Source organism: Chenopodium quinoa, unplaced genomic scaffold (genome assembly GCF_001683475.1).
Source record: "Chenopodium quinoa cultivar QQ74 unplaced genomic scaffold, ASM168347v1, whole genome shotgun sequence".
NCBI classification, from domain to species: domain Eukaryota; kingdom Viridiplantae; phylum Streptophyta; class Magnoliopsida; order Caryophyllales; family Amaranthaceae; genus Chenopodium; species Chenopodium quinoa.
This window is the reverse complement of record NW_018743850.1, coordinates 2,513,270-2,538,824: the sequence shown is the minus strand read 5'-3', so window position 1 is coordinate 2,538,824 and position 25,555 is coordinate 2,513,270. Positions and strand designations below refer to the sequence as shown.

General features: G+C 37.7%; 1 protein-coding gene and 1 long non-coding RNA gene across 2 annotated transcripts; one reads left to right on the top strand and one right to left on the bottom strand.

The window, feature by feature from the left end:
• Positions 1-18,863: 18,863 nt before the first annotated feature.
• LOC110685935 lies at positions 18,864-19,373 on the bottom strand. The gene is made up of 2 exons (XR_002504124.1): positions 19,264-19,373; positions 18,864-19,109 (listed from the first exon to the last, which is right to left on the bottom strand). It is a non-coding gene; the product is annotated as an uncharacterized LOC110685935 (long non-coding RNA).
• On the top strand, positions 19,109-23,604 carry LOC110685933 (O-acyltransferase WSD1-like). The gene is made up of 5 exons (XM_021862489.1): positions 19,109-19,443; positions 19,552-20,124; positions 21,831-22,181; positions 22,807-22,944; positions 23,213-23,604. The coding sequence occupies exons 1-5, from the start codon at positions 19,225-19,227 to the stop codon at positions 23,357-23,359; spliced, it is 1,428 nt and encodes a 475-aa protein (XP_021718181.1). The 5' UTR covers positions 19,109-19,224; the 3' UTR covers positions 23,360-23,604.
• Positions 23,605-25,555: the final 1,951 nt, after the last annotated feature.

The following is a 25,555-nucleotide window of genomic DNA, read 5'->3' as shown; positions in this document are numbered from 1 at the left end:
CCCCAAGCTACACTTTTGCTAGTCCTCGAGCAAAACTAAGGGATACATACACACACATGATCAAATAAACTATTGCCATTACATATAAATCCAATTTAGCACGGAATGAAGTCAATGGATCCTACTTAGAACAACCATGCACGGAATGAAAACTCACTCAAACAAGCAACGAGACACACAATCCAAGGTATCGTTGATCAAAATGCAAACAAAACCTAAACCAAGCATAGAGAACAAAGAAGTCATGCTTCCCTCTAAACCCAACCAAACCGGCCACGTCCTCCCCTTTTTCTTCAAATCACCACCCTAATTGGCCCATCGTGATTCCTCGAAGGAACCGGAAAAAGTGATATTTTGAGGAAATAACAAAGGTATCCCGACATCTCGATTACGCATAATCTTTCCATAGGGTTGAAAGGTATCTCCCTCCACCGTTTGAGAACCGAACACCTCTAAAGTCTAAGGGTCTTAAAGGGTTGTAATGTATTGGCAATGGGTAAGGTAGGTGAAAACAATTTAAAAAATGGGGTTAATTCCTAAATGAAGCGCAAGAATCACAATTCTCAAAAACAATAGTTCAAAAGATGCAATTCACATTCCACAATAAACATTGATCACACTTTTACACATCCCAAACTCTCTATGTTATACACACTCAAATCACCTTTTTCAAACTTCAAAGCTTTTATTCATATGTCCTCGCCTTTTTCACAATTCGGACGGCTTTTCTCCTTTTTTTTTTTTGATTTTCTTTTCTTTTTCTTTTTTTTTTTTTTCAAAAACAAATTTTCATATTACATCTTTACAATTAAGCTCACTTTCAAACTTGCTCAAACCAACTATCGATCATTATTCTTGATTTATACACAATAAGCTCAAACAAGCCTTGCGAGGTAAACGCTTCACAACTAAGGGTTGGTAAAACATCGGCCATCGGGTTTGTAACATGGGTAACCAAGAATGGAATTAAAGGCTCAACATGGTTAGCAAGTAAGATGATGTAAAAAGAAAATTAATTTGTAACAAAACAAAAGGAACAAGAATAAGAAAAATGAAAAAGGTGCCCTCTTCCTCCCTTAAAAGTGTCAAGTCGGTCTTGGGAGCTACAAGTCAACACAAAGATCGAAACATGCGTAATCAAGGATCCAAATATGCCACTCAAGAAGAATGATGAAGGCTAGAACAATAAAACCTCACGGGATTCAAAAACAAAGCAACTACCAATTAAGGGGATCAAATCCACAAATGGGAAGCGACTCCATCTTACCACAGCCCAAAGGCATAAAGTTTCACATGACAAAAGTGTTCTAACCAACTACCTTCGCCTAGACTCGTCTACATTGATCAACAATAGACTCAAACTGTGTATTCATCACTGGCTTAAGTAGAAATAGATATTCCACACACATTCATTCACGTTTCGAATCCAAATATGAGCATTATTCCAAAAGTTTATGCAATTAGACAAGTTTATCATGATCCAAAAATATAGGAAAAGACTATGAGGCAAATCATATAAACTAGACTACACATTCTCATAACAGAAGCTTTTCCTATATTGCACACAAAAAAAAAAAAAAAAAAAAAAAAAAAAAAAAAAAAACTAAAGGAATAAGGGAAAGATTTCACCAAATGCTTCTTGAAAACACACTAAGACAACATGAGATGCGGCGAAGCTCCTAATGCTACCTCCATGAGTCTTCATATCTGCACAGGTTAGATAGAAACAAACCAAAACGAAACCAAAAGAAACTCGTTTTTTTTTATTTTTTTATAGGAATATGAAGAAAAACAAGGGAAAATCAACAAGGAAACCATTCACCCCCCCCCCCAAGCTAGTATAGACATTGTCCTCAATGTCAGGCATCGAGAGACTACCTAGAAGGCAAAAAGGGAAAGAGAAAAGTACCTCATTGACTGGGTCTCGGGTTGCCTCCCGGAAGCGCTTCTTTAACGTCATTAGCTTGACGCAACACATGGATTACAGGTTACCCATAATCAATACTTGCCATTGCAGTGGAGATAAGCTCACCATTCTTATTCTTGACAATAGTCACCGCCCCTTTCTTAGGTACTACAAACACAGGGGAAACCCTTCCTTGATGTGTTGGAAGGGGTTTAAGCTTTACCTTTGGTGCTTCATTAGCCTCCTTTGTAGTGGCCACATCCAATGCATCTAGAAATTGCTCCTCCATGTCCCTGTTTTCCTTGTTCTCATTCAACTCAAAATCATGATTAGTATAGAATAATTCGTTACGCATATCAGAGACAATGGAATCAACAGTGTCAACCATCATGCAATTATCAGAATTAGAACAAGAATATTTCATAGTTTTATTTAAATCAAAATCTAAAACCTCCTTTCCTACTTTCAATGAAATCTTGGCACCCTTTACATCAATAAGGGCCCCCGAAGTAGCTAGGAAAGGACGTCCTAGAATTATAGGTATATGAACATCCTCATCCATATCTAGGACCACAAAGTCAACAGGTATGACAAACTTCCCCACCCTTAGGGGAACATCTTCCACTTTACCCTTTGGAAATTTCATCGATCGATCGGCTAATTGAAGGGATATGTTAGTGGGAAGAAGTTCTCCTATATTTAATCGTTGATAAACAGAATATGGCATGAGACTAACACTAGCTCCAATATCACACAAAGCATTATTGATAGGCCGTCGTCGAGCCTACCAAAGATAATAATTCCTATCTTGGTCTCACTAACAATAGTAAGGGTAAGAAAGGGTCGAACCCAAGAGAGGCGTTGAATCAACCACCGAGTACTACCGTTTAAATAAGCTAAACGAATTCTAAATTGGGTTGGTTTTTAGTAACTTCTTCTAACACAATTCAACTAAGCTAAGAGGAGGTTAACAATATTAAGAGGAATCTAGGGCTTGGGTTATACCACTCAACTTCATCACAAATCACAATTAGCATGCAACAATCAAGGTAAATTAATGGGATAAATTAGGGGAAGTCATCTAAAGCACCCAACTACTCTCTCAAGCTAGAGGGATTACTTGAATCATGAATACGACCTACTCTCGTGGTTACATAGCATAAAACAAGTGTTAAAGCATAATCACGATGACATAAACATTCCCTTGACCGGTAATCCCTATTCTCATGGCATTTCGGGTCAATCAAGCATAAGGGAGCTAACTCAAGTTCATCTCTCGATCCTTCGTTGAGAAAGCTTGGATAAATAGTTCTAGCAATGGCCATATACAAGAACTAAGCAATTAAACCACTTAAGCTCAACTAATTAACATCCCACAACAACCAAATTAGCACATGCAACAAGTAATTAGTGACTACATTGAGGGTTTTGCCCAAACCCTAGAATTTAGACTACTCACAACCCATGGGGGTTAAAGCAATTAAAGATTTCAAGCAATTCATGAACAAATTCAAACTAAGGATTAAGCTAATTAACAATCCAAAACATGCAAGAACTAGCAAATAATTAACAACAAAGTAAAGAGAAGTAGAAAAGATGAGTAAGAAATGGTTACTATGAAGCTTCAAGGTGAGCAACAATGGTGGATTTTGTCTTCTACAATGATTGAATTTGAATAATTCCATGCTAATAATTGAGAACTAACTAATGATTTGAGAATTTAATGTTCTAAGACTACAAACTAAGAGAAAAGCTCTGAAAAACTGCCTCCCCCCCCTCCTCTTTTTACAAATGAGCTCTAAAGGGGTATTTATATGACCCCCAAATAAAAAGGACGGAGAAAACAAGGAAGGAGTTCGACTGCAGGTTTGCACGGACGTGCCAGATTTGGCACGGACGTGCAAGGCTAAGCACGGCCGTGCCAAGTTTGGCACGGACGTGCAGAGGGGGCAGAATTGAGGCAGAACGTACTGCTAAGAATCGAGCAGTTCCGCACGGACGAGCAGATATTGGCACGGACGTGCAGCTACATCTGCACGGACGTGCTTAATTTGGCACGTCCATGCAGGCCTTGGCAGAATGTTCTGAGTTTCTGGAGCACTTCTGCACGGACGTGCAAAGTCTGGCACGGCCGTGCAGGCCTTGGCAGCTTGCTGAAGCTTTCTGGAACCTCCTGCACGGACGTGCAAGGTCTGGCACGGCCGTGCAGGGTCTTCTAAACCCCTTTTTTTCATCTTTTCTTCTATAATGCTCCTTTCCTTGGCTTCTTTCATCCATCTTCTTGCTTCTAACCTCGGCTTTGTATCCATGGGCTCCATTTGGTCGTTCTTTTAAACCTAGAATCTCAACAAAAACACCAACAACCCGTGAAGCATAGGATACACAAAAATTGCATAATAATAGAGTAAAAATGAACCAAAACGCAATTTATATCAAGTAAACTAGGTTCAAAACACCCTAAAATCGTATCAAATAGCAAGTTATCAAATCCCCCCAAGCTAAGCTTTTGCTCGTCCTCGAGCAAAACAAAAATGTCAAACCAAAGGAGGAAAACAAATTGCTAATCATCAATCCAAGGAGAGGCAACAAGGGGGAAGCATACATAAACAAATCCGCATGGTGACAACCATCATCACTTTTAGCACAAGTGAGAAGCAATTTAAACCTCTATGTCGCCTTAGAGGACGAGTTTTTATCTCGTGAGGGTTTCCAATGAGTTTGCCCCACAACTCACGCAGACCACAACAAAACTATCAAACTACACAAGTTCCGATGTTATTATCACCCAAGTCAACTCATCGAGATATAAATCGCAAGCAAGACAAATGAGCGACTTTCAAGAATTACCAATCATACAAATGTGCACATGAGTTGGGGGTAAAGAGGAGGACTAAGCAAGATTGCACTAGGATACTTCTTTAGACCTTTTACTAGTTCATTAGAGCACACCTAGATATTCCAAAGTTTCAACAAGCCCTTTTTCGGTTATAAAATCTCAAAATGCTAGTCCACTTACCAAAATGCACACCCAAGGCCTCTTAACTACACTCTAACTCGGGAATTTCATAAGAAACAATGATGTAAACAAGGTGTGGGAGGCATCCACTAGTTGACCTCTAAAGAAGAAAATTTTGATAATTTTCGAGAGTCTCCCTTTTTATTCATTGTTCTATGCTCTTCTTTTCTTCTTTTTTTTTTTCAACTTTCAATGCTCTCGCCTCTTTTAACTGTGAGCGGCTCTTTCTTTTATTAAGAACATGTGACTTATTATGCCACTTATTACACATGATACAAATATAACCAATTCCCTAATAGAGTTTCATTTCGGGGAGGAAAGGAGGCACATTAAGGGCACAAGGGACCGCAATTCAATTCAACCATATCCTACTTGAGCGAATTAGACAATATCCTATACCGGGTGTGCAATTGAGCATTCATTGACTTTCATTTCATATACACTAATGCAATCAAGATTAATAGACCTCTAAATGACCCCATCTCTTGCATACACCCTTCTAAGAGAACTAGTACTCATCGCTCAAGAGTCAAGCAAGAAAAACATATAAGCATTGTCATTTGAGTCTCAACCTTGGGAATATTATTTTTTTTTTTTTTCATTTTTCAATTTTTTCATCATTTTTTTTTTGAAGAGAAAGCGAAAATATTCACATTACTAACTAGAGAGGGAACACTAATATTCACATGACAAGAGGTTTGGATTTCAAGGAAGCTAAATTGGATTAAGGGCCTTGGATATTAGGGAAATGAAACAACCAAAACAAACGCAACCAAACAAACCAACATGTCAAGAAGGCATGCAAATGACTCCCCCCAAGTTATCATAAACATTGTCCTCAATGTTAAGCAATAAAAGCTCATAAAAAAAAAAGGAGAAAGAAGACTAACTCAAGGATCGGGTCTTCTTCGACGCTTGAACCTCCTTGGTACCTTTGTTCCTGTTGGTTGTTGTTGGAAGACATGCACTTTGTGCTGTTTTTTTTTTTCTTTTTTTTTTTTCTTTTTTTTTTATTTTCTTTTTTTTTTTAAGTTAATCCACTACAAAAGTATTCGGGTTGCCTCCCGGAAGCGCTTCTTTAACGTCACTAGCTTGACGACATTGCGCTATCCAAAATTAGGGAGGGTCAAGGCACACCTTTTTGACCCATCTCATTGTTCCCACACACTTGCCATTTCCCTTAGGCAAAATAATCACATTGCTATCATCACTAGAAATGCAACCAAACATATTGTCTATCAACTTGATCTTGTTTTTCTTTTTCTTCTTGGCCCTCTCTTGCTTTTTCACCTCCGGAGCATGAGTCGATTCATCTTGTGACTCCTCCATGTCTTCTTTCAAAATATTAACCAAAACATCAACCCGATGAACTTGTTTAACCATGGGGTCATTCAACGTTTCCGGAAATGAGAAAGAGATTCTTTCATGCCCAACATGTAAGGTAAGCCGCCCTTGTTTCATGTCAATATTAACACCCGCGGTTTTCAAAAAGGGCCTACCCAATATGAGAGGAATTTTGAAATCCTCATCCATCTCCATGATTACAAAATCACAAGGTACAAGAACCTTCCCCACTTGAATTGGGATGTCCTTCAAGACTCCCAATGGGACTTTAACCGAGCGGTCGGCTAGTTGGATTGACATTTTGGTGGGGCTAATCTCCCCAAGATTTAATCTTTTTGCCATAGAGAGAGGCATAAGGCTAACACTAGCCCCAAGATCACACAAAGCATTTGTTGATTCAAGATCTCCAACCTTAACCGGTATAGCAAAACTACCGGGGTCACCAAACTTCTCGGGAAGCTCATTTTGAGGAATAGCACTTATCTCCGTTGGAAGAGAGATATAATCACTCTCCTCAAGCCTAATCTTGTTAGAAAGAATATTTTTCAAAAACTTTGCATATGTAGGCATTTGAGACAAAGCATGGAGAAGTGGAATGTTTGATTGAAGTCCTTCCATTTCATCAAGGAACTTAGAAAGTTTCTCATTTAGCTTCTTCTCTATCATTCTATGAGGGAATGGAATATGAGGCTCATATGCTCTCAATGGAGCTTGACTCTTCACTTCTCCCTCATCTCTCTTTGAGGCACCCTCATCACTCATTTTTGACCTTCCTCTCGCCTCCTCACTCACTTCATTTTCAAACTCACTTTCATCTACCCAACTATCTCCCTCATCTCCCTTTTTGGCAACATTTTCTCTCATAATTGGAGTTTCATACCCCCCTTCCATAATCAAGGTGATTGATTTCGCTTGCTCTTTTGGATTCATTACCGTTGTGCTTGGAAATTGACCACCGGGGTTAGAGGTGCACCCAACTTGTTGTGCAATTTGAGATAATTGACTTTCAATCATCTTATTGTGTGCTTGGAGTTGTTGAATTGAGCTACTAACTTCCCCATTGATCTTGATTTGTTGGGTCATGAAGGTTTCCAAAACGGATTCAATGTTGGATTTTGGAGGAGGAGGGGCTTGATTGTATTGGGGTCTTTTTTGGACATTGTCTCTTTGATTGGGGTGGCGATAGGGAGCTTGTTGTTGTGGAGGGGGTTGATTGTAAGGAGGAGCTTGGTTGTAATTGTTTTGAGGAGGGGGAGCTTGATTGGGTTGTTTCCACCCAAAATTTGGATGTTGTTTCCAACCTTGGTTAAAAGTTTGGGAGTAAGGATCATTCCTACCAAGTGAAGCCACATGCTCCGTTGTAGTGTTGCAATAGGATGCCAAGTGGTCATTTCCTCCACAAGTCTCACAAGACATGACTTGTGGGGAGGAGCTACCGGGCACATTGTTCACTTGATCTAGCTTTCGAGCTAACATATCAACCTTTGAAGCAATAAGATCTATTGCTTCAAGATCATGCTTACCGCCCTTCTTGGGTTGACCTTGCCTTTTATCACCTCCATAAGCATAATGCTTAAACACTTCCTCAATCATTTTGTAGGCCTCGTCAACCGATAGCTTTTTAAGGCTACCTCCGGCTCCCGAATCAAGGTTGGCCCTTGAGGTAGGAGTAAGACCATCATAGAAGCTTTGCACTATGATCCATGAGGTGAAACCGTGGTGAGGGCATGCTCTAGTATAATCTTTGAACCGCTCCCATGCTTCACTCAAAGTTTCATCAACCTCTTGGTTGAAGTTTGTGATCTTCCGTCTTAATTCAGCGGTTTTCTCGGGAGGGCAATACTTCCCAAGAAAAGCTCTAGTCACCTCATCCCAAGTACTCAACTATCCCTCTTCAACCATTCTCAACCAATGCTTTGCTTTGTCTCGAAGGGAGAATTGAAACATGTGCATCCGAATAAACTCTTCCGAAATGTTGTTTTGCTTGATAGTTGTACACAATTCAAGAAAGTTGTCCAAATGAGCAAAAGGACACTCATAAGGACTACCCCCAAATTGATCGCTTTGAATCATGCGGATGAGTTGAGGTGAAAGCTCAAAGTTGTTTGCATTCGTGGTGGGAAGACGTATGCCACTCCGAAGTTGGAATGCGTTGGGGTGGTCATAGTCTCTTAACAATGGTTGAGGAGGATTCTCTCCCATGTTATCTTCTTCGTTAGCTCCAAAAACCTCTTCCGGATCGGAATCCGAATATACAATGGAAAACTCGGGTGTGCCTTGCAAGAGTCTCCTCACGTTTCTCAAAGTCCTATTTAGCTCTGGATCAACGGGAATAAGCGGTGATTGCTTACTCTTTCGTGTCATGCAAAGTCAAACAAAGCTAAGAAAAACGTTAGCAATGACTATCGCAATTTAAACACACATAAACAAAAATTAAGGTAAGAAAACTACTATACATATACACACATCTAGTCTCATTCAACAATAATACATTCAATGTGACTTTGCCTCCCCGGCAACGGCGCCAAAACTTGATAGGCCGTCGTCGAGCCTACCAAAGATAATAATTCCTATCTTGGTCTCACTAACAATAGTAAGGGTAAGAAAGGGTCGAACCCAAGAGAGGCGTTGAATCAACCACCGAGTACTACCGTTTAAATAAGCTAAACGAATTCAAAATTGGGTTGGTTTTTAGTAACTTCTTCTAACACAATTCAACTAAGCTAAGAGGAGGTTAACAATATTAAGAGGAATCTAGGGCTTGGGTTATACCACTCAACTTCATCACAAATCACAATTAGCATGCAACAATCAAGGTAAATTAATGGGATAAATTAGGGGAAGTCATCTAAAGCACCCAACTACTCTCTCAAGCTAGAGGGATTACTTGAATCATGAATACGACCTACTCTCGTGGTTACATAGCATAAAACAAGTGTTAAAGCATAATCACGATGACATAAACATTCCCTTGACCGGTAATCCCTATTCTCATGGCATTTCGGGTCAATCAAGCATAAGGGAGCTAACTCAAGTTCATCTCTCGATCCTTCGTTGAGAAAGCTTGGATAAATAGTTCTAGCAATGGCCATATACAAGAACTAAGCAATTAAACCACTTAAGCTCAACTAATTAACATCCCACAACAACCAAATTAGCACATGCAACAAGTAATTAGTGACTACATTGAGGGTTTTGCCCAAACCCTAGAATTTAGACTACTCACAACCCATGGGGGTTAAAGCAATTAAAGATTTCAAGCAATTCATGAACAAATTCAAACTAAGGATTAAGCTAATTAACAATCCAAAACATGCAAGAACTAGCAAATAATTAACAACAAAGTAAAGAGAAGTAGAAAAGATGAGTAAGAAATGGTTACTATGAAGCTTCAAGGTGAGCAACAATGGTGGATTTTGTCTTCTACAATGATTGAATTTGAATAATTCCAAGCTAATAATTGAGAACTAACTAATGATTTGAGAATTTAATGTTCTAAGACTACAAACTAAGAGAAAAGCTCTGAAAAACTGCCTCCCCCCTCCTCTTTTTACAAATGAGCTCTAAAGGGGTATTTATATGACCCCCAAATAAAAAGGACGGAGAAAACAAGGAAGGAGTTCGACTGCAGGTCTGCACGGACGTGCCAGATTTGGCACGGACGTGCAAGGCTAAGCACGGCCGTGCCAAGTTTGGCACGGACGTGCAGAGGGGGCAGAATTGAGGCAGAACGTACTGCTAAGAATCGAGCAGTTCCGCACGGACGAGCAGATATTGGCACGGACGTGCAGCTACATCTGCACGGACGTGCTTAATTTGGCACGTCCATGCAGGCCTTGGCAGAATGTTCTGAGTTTCTGGAGCACTTCTGCACGGACGTGCAAAGTCTGGCACGGCCGTGCAGGCCTTGGCAGCTTGCTGAAGCTTTCTGGAACCTCCTGCACGGACGTGCAAGGTCTGGCACGGCCGTGCAGGGTCTTCTAAACCCCTTTTTTTCATCTTTTCTTCTATAATGCTCCTTTCCTTGGCTTCTTTCATCCATCTTCTTGCTTCTAACCTCGGCTTTGTATCCATGGGCTCCATTTGGTCGTTCTTTTGAACCTAGAATCTCAACAAAAACACCAACAACCCGTGAAGCATAGGATACACAAAAATTGCATAATAATAGAGTAAAAATGAACCAAAACGCAATTTATATCAAGTAAACTAGGTTCAAAACACCCTAAAATCGTATCAAATAGCAAGTTATCAATTATCAATATTCATTTTGTTTATAGCACAAGGGATTGAAAAGCTACCCGGATCTCCTAACTTAGGAGGCATTTTGTTCATTATTATAGCACTACAGTGTTCAGTGAGGTTAACAGTTTCTACCCCTTCACAGTTTCTTCTACCACTCAATATATCTTTTAAAAACCTAGCATAGTTAGGCATTTGCTTGATAGCATCAGTGAATGGTATAGAAAGGTGGACTTCTCTCAAGGTCTCTAAAAACTTCCCGAATTGGGCATCTAGCTTATGTCTCACATATTTTTGGGGGTAGGGGAGTCTATGTAATAGGTCGGGTTCATTGGTTTGTGCTCCCACCTGTTCCTTTGGGACCTCATTAATTTTATCTTTTTCTCTGGTCCTCTCATCCTCACTTCCTACAACATTATCAGTGATAGGTGGAGTCACAGGTTGACTCCTAGGGGGTACTACTTCATCGCTCCCCCTCAATGTCTTTCCACTCCTAGTGGTGATAGCATTTACAGAGTTTTTAGGGTCAATACCTTGAGGCGGTAGTTTTGAAACTTCAACCCCATCTTTTATAGCACTAGCCAACTGAGAAATCTGGGTTTCAAGCATCTTATTATGTGTCATCACTTCACTAAACTTTTTATCAGTGGTGCACATAAAAGTGTTGAACATTTTGGCCTGGGACTCCATCATTTCCTCCAAGCTAGATCTCTGTGGTGGTCCATGAGCATAATAATTATCATTTGTAGCTCGGGAACCACGCACATTAGATTGTTGGGGATTTTTATTAGAGTACCCCTTATTATTATTCCAGTTTCCCCTGTTATTAATGCCGTTTCCCCCTTGATTGAATTGCCCTTGGGAATTATGATTCATTTGATTACCCTGTTGGTATTGGTTTTGATTTCCAAAACCACCATGTTGATTATAGGGTCCTTGGGAATTTTGGTCCCTTTGGCCCCTATTTCCCCACTGGTTTTGATAATCAAAATCATTACCTCCCTGATTATAATTGTTCCCTCTTTGATTAGGTGGCAGATATCTATTATTGTCATTCCTAGGTCCGTTATCATAAGACATAGCATTGACCTGTTCATTATTATATCTATTACCATCATTATTATTAGGATCATATGAGGGATCAAAATTACAAGCATTAGTATAATGATCATAAGACCCACAGTTTTCACAGAAAATACATCCTACAGGCATATTAGAAACGGAAGGATTAGGATTCATACCTCTCCCCTTAGATTGGGAGGGAAGATCTTGCAATGGCACAGAATCGAGCTTGGCTTTAATCACTGACATCTCCTTCCCGAGGTTCGTAATTTGTGATGTCAGGTTGCTAATGGCATTGAGGTGGTCCACTGAATAGACCGCTCCTCCACTCTTGTTCACAGCATCTCGCTCGCCGTCTTGCCAATCCATGTGGTGTCGTACCACATCTTCGATAATATCTATGACTTGCTCTTCAGTTTTGTTCATTATTGGGCCACCTGCTCCCGCATCCAAACTGGTCTTCCCTTGAGGACTCAATCCTCCATAGAAAATCTGTAAAACTTGATATGTTGGGATTCCGTGGTGTGGGCACTCTCTTTGGTACTCCTTGTACCTTTCCCATGCTTCATAGATCGACTCCCCACTCCTTTGCCAAAACCCTTGAATCAAGGCTCTAGCATCGGTCGTCTTCTTTTGAGAATAGAATCTTCCCAAAAATGATGTCGTGACATCATCCCAAGTGTGTAGAGAGTTCGGCTTCACCTCCTTCTCTAACCATTCGAGAGCTCTCCCAATAAGTGAAAAGGGGAAAAGCTTCAATCTCACGAACTCTTGATTCACCCCATTAACCTTGATGGTATTGCAGTACTTCTCAAATTCGTTCAAATGAACCAAAGGGCTCTCATGCTTGGCACCACTAAACTGCCTTCTCTCGATGAGGGTGATCATAGCTGGGCGGATCTCAAAATCATTGGCCTCAGTAGTGGGTGGAGCAATCCCACTTGAAGCTCTATACGCCCCAGGAGTTCCCAACTTCTTAAGGGGTCGTGGTGCTGGCCGATTGGGTTGGCGCGGTATGTCTGCCATTGGAACCTGTTGTGTGTTGTGTTCCTTTCCTTGAGAATTTGATGACGTCAATCGAGATTTACGATTGCTCTTCAAAGTTCTTTCGATTTCTGGATCGAAGGGTATTAATTCTCTCTGTTTAGACCTGCGCATACACACTAATCAAACCAATTAAATAGCAGGGCTACAAGTGTAGCCAAAAGGGAAAAATCTTTTTGTGCTTTTTTATAATGAACTAGACTCAAGAAATCAAAAAGCAATTAACAAACACCGTCCCCGGCAACGGCGCCATTTTGACAAGGGTTAAATCGGTCGCTACAATCTAACTCTCAATCAAACAATACTTATACGAACACTCTATAACCAAGTACAATGGCAAATAAAGGTTCGGTCCACGAGGAACGAGAGTAATTGCAAATCAATGTTAAACCTAAGCTAGTTCGAAATCAATGGAAAATGGTGTTCTAAAATACTACTAATAAGATGGAATAAATCAATAAACTAAGACACTAGGGAGAACGGGAATCCGCCTAACCATTGGTAACTAAGCAACAAGGAATCACAGAGACAAACGGGATATGCAAAGACTATAAGTCTGATCAATATCATGTGATAGGAAGACAACGGGCAATACTAAGCTTGGATTTCTCATGCACTTAACATTACTAGATACATAATCAAACCACATTCAATAATGAAATACTCAATTCACAATCTCTTGTTCAAATCAAGAATATCATGCAATCAAATTCAAGATTCTAGGTTAGCTACTCCTATTATAATGAATTAACATGCAATCGCATATAATCAATTTAATCACAATCCGTTTATCAAAATCAATCCTCAATTACATAGATTACCTAGGCCGGGTTTCATCCCGAAACCCTAGCTAGGAGACTACTCACACATATTCATAATCAAAGCAATAATGAATTCCAAAAGCATAATAGATATAAACATGAATTCTGATTAAGGAATAATAAAGCTTGATTAATAAACAAGAATGAATAATACCAATTGTATTGATGCGAATCAATGGAAAAGTTCAGAACTTTGATATCCGTCGTCAATGAATAATACAAAGAATCTTCGCAAATCTTGCTTCAAATCAATCCAAGAAAACTAAAATCTCTAGGAAATTCTCTAAGAAAACTAATGAATCTCTAATACTAAGAACGTTCTCCAATAACTCTCTACAAAGGCTCTCAAAACTATCTCTAAAAACTGTCTCTTAACCCTTACAATCGGGCTATATATATATATATATATATGTTTTAAATCGGAAAGTAAATCGCAGGCTGCCCTTCGTGAATCGGCACGGCCGTGCTGGAAGTGGCACGGCCGTGCAAGCATGGCAGTAGCTGATCCGCAATATCTTCAATTATGGCACGGCCGTGCTGAATTTGGCACGGTCGTGCTAATGCCTGGCACGGCCGTGCTGAATCTGGCACGGCCGTGCTAATGCCTGGCACGGCCGTGCTGAATCTGGCACGGCCGTGCTGAAAATTGGCTTGGCACGGCCGTGCTAATGCCTGGCACGGCCGTGCTGAATCTGGCACGGCCGTGCAGCATAGGCAGGAAGGTTGCAGGCACTTTGGTCTTCTTAAAACAGTCACAACTTCTTATCCAGAGCTCCGTTTGAGGCGTGCAATATATCGTTGGAAAGCTCTTCAAGTCTACTTTCGAATGCAATTAGAATCACTCCATTATCATTTGTATACAGAAAGTTGTGAGCAAAATAGTGAACAGGTGTCATATTTGTGAACTGTTCTGCCTTGCCTGCTACTTAACTTGCCTTTCAAGGCCTTGAGAACCGCAGCAAAGCCTTAGCTTGGTGGACTAGGATCGATAATAGCCTGATTACGCACCAATGGTTCGGGACTCGACATAACTTGGTCAACTATACCTGTTAACACACCAAAAACAGACCGAAACCCGTGAAGCACGTAATATGAAGGAAACGAGTGTAACAAGGCAATAAACGACCAAAACGGGCCTAAATACATCCAAAATCACCCATTTATATGCCTTAAAGCGCGCCCTAATGTGCGCTTGTCACAATGGTGGTGTCATAATTTGTCTATATGTAGATGACATGTTGATCTTTGGAACTAGTTTGTCACAAGTTGAGTTGACAAAGGCTTTCCTTAGCTCAAAATTTTCCATGAAAGATATGGGAGAAGCGGATGTCATCTTGGGAATAATAATAAAGAGGGAACAAGGCAAGTTGATTTTGACACAATCTCATTATATTGAGAAGGTGCTCAAAAAGTTTAATGTTGAGGACCATTCAACATCTCTTTATTCAACTCCTATGGGTCCTAGCATTAAATTATTGCCTAATGAAGGTAATGCAATTTCACAATTGGAGTATGCTAGAGTTATAGGATGTTTGATGTATGCCATGACAAGTACAAGACCGGATATTGCATTTGCGGTAGGTCAATTGAGTAGATATACTAGTAATCCTAGTATGCAACATTGGCAAGCAATTCGCCGTCTGTTGAAGTACTTGATGAAAACCATAAATTATGGTTTGTGTTATAGCGGGTTTCCTTCGGTTGTAGAGGGATACTCGGATGCAAGTTGGATCTCTAATAAAGATCATTCATCCACAAGTGGATGGGTATTCCTATATGGAGGAGGTGCCATTTCATGGGCTTCCAAGAAACAAACTTGCATTGCGGACTCCACAATGACATCGGAGTTCATTGCATTGCATTCAGCTGGTAAAGAAGTTGAATGGTTGAAGGATTTAATGCATGAGATACCCTTGTTGCCAAAACCGATATCACCAATAGCAATACATTGTGATAACAATGCAACTTTGGCTAAGGCATATAGCCAAGTTTACAATGGTAAGTCAAGGCACATTGGAGTTCGTCATAGCTTCATACAAGGACTTATCAAGGATAGTGTCATTACTATTGATTATGTTCGAACAAATGTTAATCTCGCCGATTGCTTTACTAAGGCGTTGGCTAGAGATGTAAATAAAAGGATGGCAATCGGTTTAGGATTGGAGCCCTAAATAATTACAAATTTGGGAATCTCAACTTGACGCCCAATAAGACGTTGGGTCTCAAGTTCAACGAGATCAATTTCCTTATTTGATAATTGGGAACTTGTTTTTTTTCCATCCTAGGTAAGTTCCGGATTCTCTGTGATGTATAAGAGGTTGCTTCGCTTAATAGATTTCCTAATATAATGCTTTATCACAGGAGCATGGTCTTTGGAAGTCTACCTATGTAAGTACGAGGTGTAGCCGCTTCAAGAAGCTAATTTAGGCATAGCTTTGATGTACTTATGAATAGATATGGACTCATGGCTTAAAGTGTCAAGTATAAAATGTATTCAAGTAATAGACTTTATGTGTGTAGTATCTTCAGGTCTCCAATAAGTGTCGAATTTGGTTCAATTGTTTAGCAACACCAAATGGATACGGATTCTTGGAATGTGTACTACACTAAGTGGGAGTTCAAGTCTAAGTACACTCTCATTTATGCATAGAGTTGTTTTGTGATGATGATGTTTTTGCAATGAGTCTTGTATAATACTCTAAATGGGGGAGGATTGTAGAATTATTTAGAGTATTAAGACTAATTTCATGTTATTTAATTAATTTACTTAGGTTAAGGTGTTATATTATTAATTAAATAAATAATTAAAGCAATTAATCATTCATAATTGATTAGTAAGTTTCAATGCTTTGTGTCATTTGGCTTGTATTGCCAAAACAATACTAGCAAGTTTCATTGCATTGTTTGGTGCCAAAACAATACTAGTAAGTTACATTGCATTGTTTGGTGCCAAAACAATATTAGTAAGTTTCATTGCATTGTTTGGTGCCAAAACATATTAGTAAGTTACATTGCATTGTTTGGTGCCAAAACAATACTAGTAAGTTACATTGCATTGTTTGGCTTTGGTATTATGCTTTATATATATGTTTAATAACATATGATGTAAAAAATTCTTCTTCTTGAATACGTTTGCAAGTTACCAATATTTTCATCATCACAAATACAAACCACTTGAATCATTGTGATTACAATTTGACTACAACAAATTGTAATTGTTCTGTTTTATCTCCTAAGTGAATTTTTCGTGAAACCCGGTTGTAGTATTAGGGTCGAAATTACACTTTTGGGAAAGTGATTTCGTTCACGACTCGGATAAATTTCTCTGTTTTCATTTCTATATTTCTTTGTAATTTCCCTTGTTTACTATTATCCCCAACAGTTTTCAGAGGTGTTTGTGGGGAATGATTTACGAGTTAAATTGTGCAAGGTTGGGTTGTAGTGTAATGGCAAATGTGGAGAGCAATTCGGATAAAAACATTGATCTAAATGAGGTGTTTAAGGATTGTGGAGAAGAAGAGTATGGAATAGCAAACGACCCGGAAGTGGAAATGACCTTCGTATCAGGAGAAAGGTATGCCCAATTTTGCCATGACTATGCTTTCAAAAAGGGTTTCATGTTCTTCACTGAAACTAGCAAACTAATGGATCAGTACAAGAACGAAGGTGTTACTCGAACAGGGGTGGGGAAGTATGAGGCAATGTACCATATGATATAAGATTTAAACGTAGTGTGTGACCTGGATGTTGCCCCGGGATGTTACTTTGAGTAATTTCTTTTTTTTTTAATAAAGTGTTTGATTTTTTTAGTATTAATACGTACTTTAGAATATAATGTTAAATATCAAAGAGAATATACAATGAGTAGTATGAGTCTCTTTTGTTTTTAGTGTGGATGTTATTTTTAATTATACATTTAAATACATTTATATGGATGAATAGACCATAAATTATCACTAGTTAAGATGGTAAGACATGTGGTATTCATTCCATGAGTTTGGGAGTTCAAACCTCATTATTTAGGAACACTTTTTAAAATATAAGTATAAATGGGAGGGTGTAAACAGACTAAAGGGTAATTCTTGTTGTCTTTTCTGCTAAATTGTGGAATTAAGCGTTTTCTAGTAATATTATGTACAGTTCTTAATTCAGTAATGCAATTCTTATAACATCTTTTTCACATTTATAACAATTTGATATTGATGTCTATACTGATACCACAACTAAGAATTTGATATGAATATTGTTTGTAAGACTTCTATTGCAAATCCATTTTTGATACTAAAATAATACAAATGATGAATTACAAAATATTTTCAAACCAATTTCAATACTACAACAATACACCTGGTCTCCGTCGTCCTGTTCCGCGCGCTCACCCCCGCCGTACTTTGCCTTTGATTTCACCCTCAATTATATTGTTGGCAATCATCGTATGGACCACATCACTCTCTGATTTCGCCGACCATCTAAACCACATCACTCTCTGATTTCGCCGACCATCGTCCCTTCCTTTCCTCTCAACCACCTTACTCACCTTAAAGCCACCATCGTCACCCCTCCATGGTGTCTTCTCGCAAATCCTCCAACATCATTCACCGCCATAAATACAATTAAATTCAACAAATTTAAATTTCAAAAAATTTCGTTTGCAAAATTTTCAACCGAAATTTCTAAACTATTCATGCGGGACCAAATAGGTCAGCTTTACTCAGCCAATAAAAAGCTTTGTCAATGTGTATCCTTTCCGTTTACTACATATAATTACCAGAGGTAAATATCAATATCCGGCTAATCGCCTAACAGTTAGACACGTAGCAAGGGGGTGAAATGCCGTTAGTGCCCTCGACGTAGACTACAGTTTTCTCATCAAGGGCATGTCAGTCACCTAGCACCATGACGTTTGAGTAACTAGTTAGGGAAATAGACTTTTTTCAAAATGAACACTCCTAGCCGGCCAGAAGACACAATATACCGTGCTATAGATAAGCAGCATAATTTACATCACAGGCAGTATGCTTAAAGTAACTTTTACGAGGTTATAATGGTACCGACAGCAAAACCGCAGGGATAAAACGGTGCCATGAAGACAGACAGCAAATATGGCCATATGGATAATTCATAGTGGGCAGTCTAGACACTCTATAGTCTATACACACTTGAATGTATTGCAGGAAATGCAGTTTCATAGCCTGACGGCAACAATACTGCAGCATTGCAGAGTAATTATTAGAACAGCTATCATTCTTTGGTCAATACCAAAGCCATTTTATTAAATTCAGCAAACAAAATAAGTTATCCTTAGCATATCAGGACTTACTTAAAGGGTAACATTTGATTAGCTAATATGAACCTCACAAGCAGTATGATTAATAATGATGCAGTGGCATATGCCAAGAAGTACTTAAAACTTGATAACAACTGACGAATATAACAAATTAATCGTGGTAGTTAGTTGTTGAAATTAATAGTATTTACATGCACGATGTTGAATTCAAAGAAAATTATGCACTCCATGATTTATTGAGATACTAATAAATTCATGACCATAAGCAGTGAAATAAACACCTTTTCTACATTCGTAAGCAGCGAAACAAGCACCTTTATTTTCCACATTCCTTTCAAGCGTTCGTCCTATAAATTCCACTAACGTTGTTCCACTTCTCACCTTCACAAGCTACAAAGGAAAAAAAAGAAAAAACTAGTTCAGTTGATATCATCTAGGCTATCAGGCAACAATATTGCAGCATAATCCATTGTCAACAAGCTGTAATACATCCATATAAGAAAAAATGAAATCAAAGTTGCAAATAAAAACAGAAAGAGGCAACCTGCAGGAAAATGATGGATTCGAACCGGTATCTCCTACCGGACAATACTTCAACAGCAAAAAACTGTCAGTTTGCATCCTTGCAGTTCTGGAATCTGAAGTTCCCGTTGATGACTCATGTGCAATTCCACAACTACGAGATGTTTTCCTTCCCATTAACCCCAGATTTTCTTCTATAATGGTAATAAATATAATTCATATCTTCTTTTAGTTTTCACTTCTACTTTAAAAAGCTACTCTCACCTTAGCAAATAGCAGTGTTACTGACTAGCTAAATTACTTCAAGCAGGTAACTGACAAGAACGGTGTAAAGCAATGGAAAAAATTAGAAGTGAACCTTCAAGATCACCTTATTATTCCCAGCTTCCCAGAGGACCTATCAGTTGAATCATACGACGAATACTTCGACGAATATCTGACAAAAACTAGTTCAGATTTATTGCCACAAAATAGGCCTTTATGGGAAGTTCACATATTCAAGTACCCAACAAGCAAAGCAGCTGGTCATATAATCTTCAAGCTTCACCATGCACTTGGTGACGGCTACTCTTTGATGGGAGCACTTCTTTCTTGTGTCAAAAGAGCAGATAATCCTTCTCTTCCATTAACTTTTCCTACAACTCGATCAAGCTTAACAAACAAGAGCAACTCGACGAGAATTATCGACTGGGTGCCACAAACTATATCTGCAATCTTCAAAGGAGCCTATGATTTTGGATGGAGTTTTCTGAAAAGCACTTACAATCCAGATGATAAGACACCCATCAGGTCCGGAAAGAGTCAGGGTTTCCAACCAACCAAAATCTCTACTATTGAACTATCCCTAGACCACATTAAACTAATCAAAGCAAGAGTAGGAACGGTACGTTATCCTTTCTATTTCTTCTTGCTTTTTTTTATATTATAATTAAAACGGTTTAAAAATAATAATAGTAATTATAATTTTTATTTAGTAAATGCGATTCATATCAGTAAAAATTACTCGTACTAACAAAACAAAACTAATACAGCAATAAATCAGAAAAATATACTTTAATCGTAATAAATGACTCTCAATCAGTAAAATTAGTTTGTAATAAATACTCCGTATATATAGTTTCAGTCCGAGAAATATGGTAAAGGCCGTATTTAGCTGGTTTTTTGGACGCCTAATTAGCATTATTATACGGAGGCATAAATTCTTTCCAAAACTTGGATACTGCATCCTAAACTTTAGAACAAAAATTTATGATCCCACCATAAAGGCATAAAATCCCATAAAACAACCACCAAATATGAACTACCTTGTGTCCATGTGGTCCAAATGAAAATAGATTTAGGCCAATTAGCCTTAGAAAACATGAATTCTTATACTAAAAGTAGTTGCAGACAAACAATTCTTTTCAAGAAACGTAGTACTTGAGCTCCCTCTATTTATTTCAATCCAGTATTCATCAATGTTTCACAAAAGCAAGATCACCCAATATTTTAGGATTGTTTCTATAATGATTGGCATAAATGGAACACCCTTACTCTCTTCTTGGCCACATATAGAAAAGGTTCTCGTCACCTTATTATCACCTTATTATGAAAAAATAAGCCTAAGATAGGTTATATTTGGTAAAATAAGGGTACTTAATCAATTCACAAGCATAATAAGTGCTAATAGTTTTAATTAATTTAAGTTCATGACCTTCATGATCAGTAAGTTCAAAAAACCATGGATTTCATTTGATGATGTGATTTCTAATTTTTTATCCTCTGGTACGGTATAATTACAGCTTTTAATAACATCATCCTACAAAAGAAAACTTTTATGCTCCTACCACTATCAGAACACAAAACAAATATTAAGAGGTACTCGTACTCCCACCATCCCATTATTAAGTGTTCATTTCTCATATTTCACAGGAATTATGGAAGGTGGACGGAGTATGTAATATTCTTAAAAGTAGAGGAATTTCATATTCAAAGGAGGGGGAAAAAAAACAATATCATTAATGAAATTTTGGAAATAGAGTATTTAATATGGGAAAGGTATATAAACATGTAATGACACAAAACTTGAGATAATATAATATAGAAAAGGTAAAAAAAAGTAAATAAGTAATAGTATTGCGATATAATTATTGTGATGTTTTTGGAAATAGGCACTTAAGTTTGGGGCATCCAATTAGGAATACAACCACTTAATAATGGGGATGGAGAGAGTACATTAGGATCATTGAGTGGAAAGGCAAGGATTGAAAACTGAATCATTGTGCTTTCAAAGACTTGACTCATGGCTTTATTTGTCATCGTGTTGGAAAGAATCAATTTCAGACACATGTACAGCAAGAAAATTTTACACCTACATGCCAACCTCTTTAACTCGTAACTAAAGCAATTTGAAAGCCACCCTGCATCTCCGCAGAATCTAAATTAACCCCCAGCTAAATACAGGTACACAACCTGATCAGCACATATTCCATCTTAATCACCAAGCACAACTTTAGCCAGAGGCTTTGCTGAGAGAACTGAAGGAGTTAACAAACTATTGAAGCAACAAAAAAAGCATCAGTATTGATTCTGTTCTTTTTACTCCTGCAGACAATCAATGACATTCTTGCAGGCATAGCTTTCCATGGGATTCGAGTATACATGCAAGAAATTGACCCAGAATCCAACATTTCACAATCTACAGCTTTGGTGCTGCTCAACACTAGGAACATCACAAGATATACTTCAGTTAAGGAAATGAAAACGGCACATACCAAGATGTGGGGGAACCAATTTGCATTTCTGCATGTAGCAATCCCTGAACTGATTGACGATAATTCCTCCAACCCCCTTGATTTTGTCTATAAAACACAGCAACAGATTGCGAGACTCAGAAATTCACCAGCAGTTTATCTCACAGCTCAGTGCCTAGAGATTGCAAGGAAATGCAAAGGACCTGAGGTACATGAATCTAATGATCATATTTCTTTATGCACATGCTGTCTTCTTTTGAGTTTTCGATTTTTAATTAGACTTCAGAATGCCTTAGATCAAGATAATAGTGTACTTGCCTTAATAGAAATTCTCTTGGTGAGCAAACAAGCTTCAGTCACAGGTGAATATGATTCAGAGACGTTCCCACATCAATGAACTTTTTTTGAATCAACATACATGAAGTGAAACGTTTATCTCCGTCTCCGTTTACCTATATTTGAAAATAAGTCCAGATTAAATGCACGTTATTGACGATCAGAAATTTATACATAAGTGATACTGGCTTATCTTAAAATACTGACATAACTATCTTTTAGTACATTTGTATTAGTCTTATGTAAGCATATAGCATAAAGAACAATCTTATCATCATACTTATTGAAACTAAGCAGCTCTGAGTATTGGTGTGGACAGCATAAATTTGAGGACACTAGACTTATTACAGATTTCTAAAACCCAACAGAACCAGTCCGATAACTTCCCTTTGTATACTTAATCAATTAAGCTTGTATATTAGAATGGCAGTTTGTTGATTGACTATACTAATAAAAAGAAAGACTAATAAACAAAAACAAAATACATTCTGATTCAGGCAGCAGCTGAACTTATCTACAATACAATGAATAAATCAAGCATGGGAATGACAAACATGATAGGTCCAATTGAAAAAGTGGCCTTGGTTGACCATCCTGTCAAAGGCATATACTTCATGGTTTGCGGCACTCCTAAGGTAAGGGTTTGTAATACTTCTGTCCTTCACTTAAAGTATAATACTATATTGATTGGTCTATGTCACTTTGGTAATGCAAACCTTAAACATCATTTCCTAAACATTTGTCAGTTAAGTTGCTTGATCGATCTTATGTCAACCTCAATTCAACTACAAATTGCTAAATTCTTCATGTAGATTATCAGTTTTCAGAATTAGAATAGATTTACTGCTTTAGTTAACTCTTGACCCTTCATCCACCACTAACAATTACATTGCGGACTTGCAGAGCCTAGTAATAACAATCATGAGTTATATGCAAACTGTGAGGATCGGAGTAGGAGTTGAAAAGGGCCTCATAGACTCACAGAAGCTGACCTCATGCATCAAGAATGCTTTTGATCTGGTGTACGAGGCAGCCTCAAAGAGCCAATAAAAAAAAAAACCTTCAAACAACAGAAAGCTTATCCTCAAGGTGCTGAATTGGAAATGATGCAACTCACCTCAAATATATGACATTTCAGTTAGCTCAAGCCTTGCAATTCTTAACTCTATTCATCAGCAATTACTATGTCTATTATAGTGGCATTTGGATCAAAAAAAAAAAGGGTTCACGGCTATATATATGTAAACTCTCCTTAAATTAGTGTGGCATTATGGGTAATATATTATTGTCATAAATGACAACATCTTCTCTATAGATTTATGATAATATACATCTCAGAAGAGGAACTGTAATAGCATGTTGGATAATAACATGAAATCGTCAATGTTATATGCTATTCCAACCTTGTTCTTGTATACTATTGTGCTCAAACATTGTCAGCTTAGACCAGGATTATCTCTCATCACATCTTTGTGAAACTATTAAACGTACAAAAGCTCCATAATAATCTCATGAAAATATCGTAAGGCGATATCTAGTGGTGATAACTTCGTATTATGATCCAATTTGTGTAAGGTTACAAAGTTTGGGTGACTGATCAATGTCAAATGTGGCTCAACTACCCTCAAAAGAAAGTAGCACCATTGTTAAAATTCCAATTAAAATCTAGGAATTTTAATATCCTATAATTATAAGAAATGTGTTGTGTTATGCCTTGAATTCTATGATAATTTGGCATTGCAAACAAAGCCTAAGTATTCTGATTTCTTCTAGAAGTATAGAGCTGTCACAGGAAGAAAATAACTCATCAATTTAAAGTAAAGTCTTGCTTGAAGTTTAATATGGGTATTTAACACCCCTGCATTTTATTTCCCACAAGATTGAAGTCTTTCAACATTGGTAGCTCAGATATGACTTTGAGGGCATAAAGCATATTTCATTAACTCTGCCTATTGACTTCTAAACCCCAATCATAGAAGGGTAAAAGATACTTACACCCTTAAGCACCTACAGTTGGGAGGATTCGACTTCGTGGACATTAAGGTTACAAGATGAATCCTCAACCAACTACATCAAGTCTTGCAAACTTGTAAACCACAAAAGGGTACCTTTTTACTGTGAGTTACAGAGCAACAGATAGAGTGAAAGAATTATGCAGTTGACTCTCCTTGCATATTGAGAGTTTGAGCCATATATTTTGTACACATTCAATCGTGTATATTTATCTACAGAAAACTATGGGCTAATACAATTGTCCCTCCTCGCCAGGTGGATGTAGGTCATGTTGACTTAATCACATAAATCCGATAGTTACTAATTTTCATATTTTCTCTTCATTTTCAAAATTATTTCTAATATTTTCTGTTCATTCTCAAAATCATTTCTAATATTTTCCATTTGTTGTTCAAGTTCAACTAAAACCAAATAATCTAAATCCTGGCATAAAAAAAATTGCTATAATTCTATGCTCGAGTTGTTTCAAGGTGTCTAATGCTACTTGAATAGAAAATATTGAAATATTCAGGTCTTGATATGATTCGAATACCAACAATCCAACATCATTAGGTTAATACTCTGTAAACTAAATATTAAAATCATAATCCAAATTCTAGAATTGGATTTCCAGCATTACAATTAGCAACAACAGTAGAGATTAATTTCAGCATTAAGTTATTAACATGTACGATTACAATCAGTTAGGTAATTAATTAAGAACTTAAGAACCTAACATCAATATCGCAAAAAATTCCAATAAATTCATGTAAAAAATAAAGAATTTGCATGCTCACAATATTTTTTTCATACTGGATTCTGGAAATTTAGGTTTAAAATCTCCATACCAAATTCGCCAACAATCAGCTTCTCTTCCCAAGTGCCCAGATAACATTGGTCTGAAATGCTCTCGTTTTACTATAATTGGGGAAATTTAGGATTTTACACGTAATCATAATCTCCTAGGCTCAAATTCTTTCAACAAATTCATTTTTTTTGGAAAGGTTCTCGTGTACTTGGTACGAATTTTTTACAATCGTGTTATTGTCGTTTTTTGTACTACCAGAGTATCGGAGATTCGGAGTATTGACTATTTACGTGCCCCATTTTGAGTCTTTGACTGGCCGCACACTTATCGATGCATAATTTTGATTAATGATATACTACGTATTTAATTAAAAAAAGTATTTAATTAGGAAAAAGATAAGAGCGGCATATAAGAAGCTTAAAATGAAAAAAAATTGACAATAAATA

Bases quoted from the DNA above. Each gene is read 5' to 3' on its own strand.
- LOC110685933 (XM_021862489.1), top strand. From the start codon at position 19,225: ATGAAATCAAAGTTGCAAATAAAAACAGAAAGAGGCAACCTGCAGGAA. The intron at 20,125-21,830 runs GTACGTTATCCT...TTACTCCTGCAG, and splicing joins TCAAAGCAAGAGTAGGAACG to ACAATCAATGACATTCTTGC. The intron at 22,945-23,212 runs GTAAGGGTTTGT...GCGGACTTGCAG, and splicing joins TGGTTTGCGGCACTCCTAAG to AGCCTAGTAATAACAATCAT.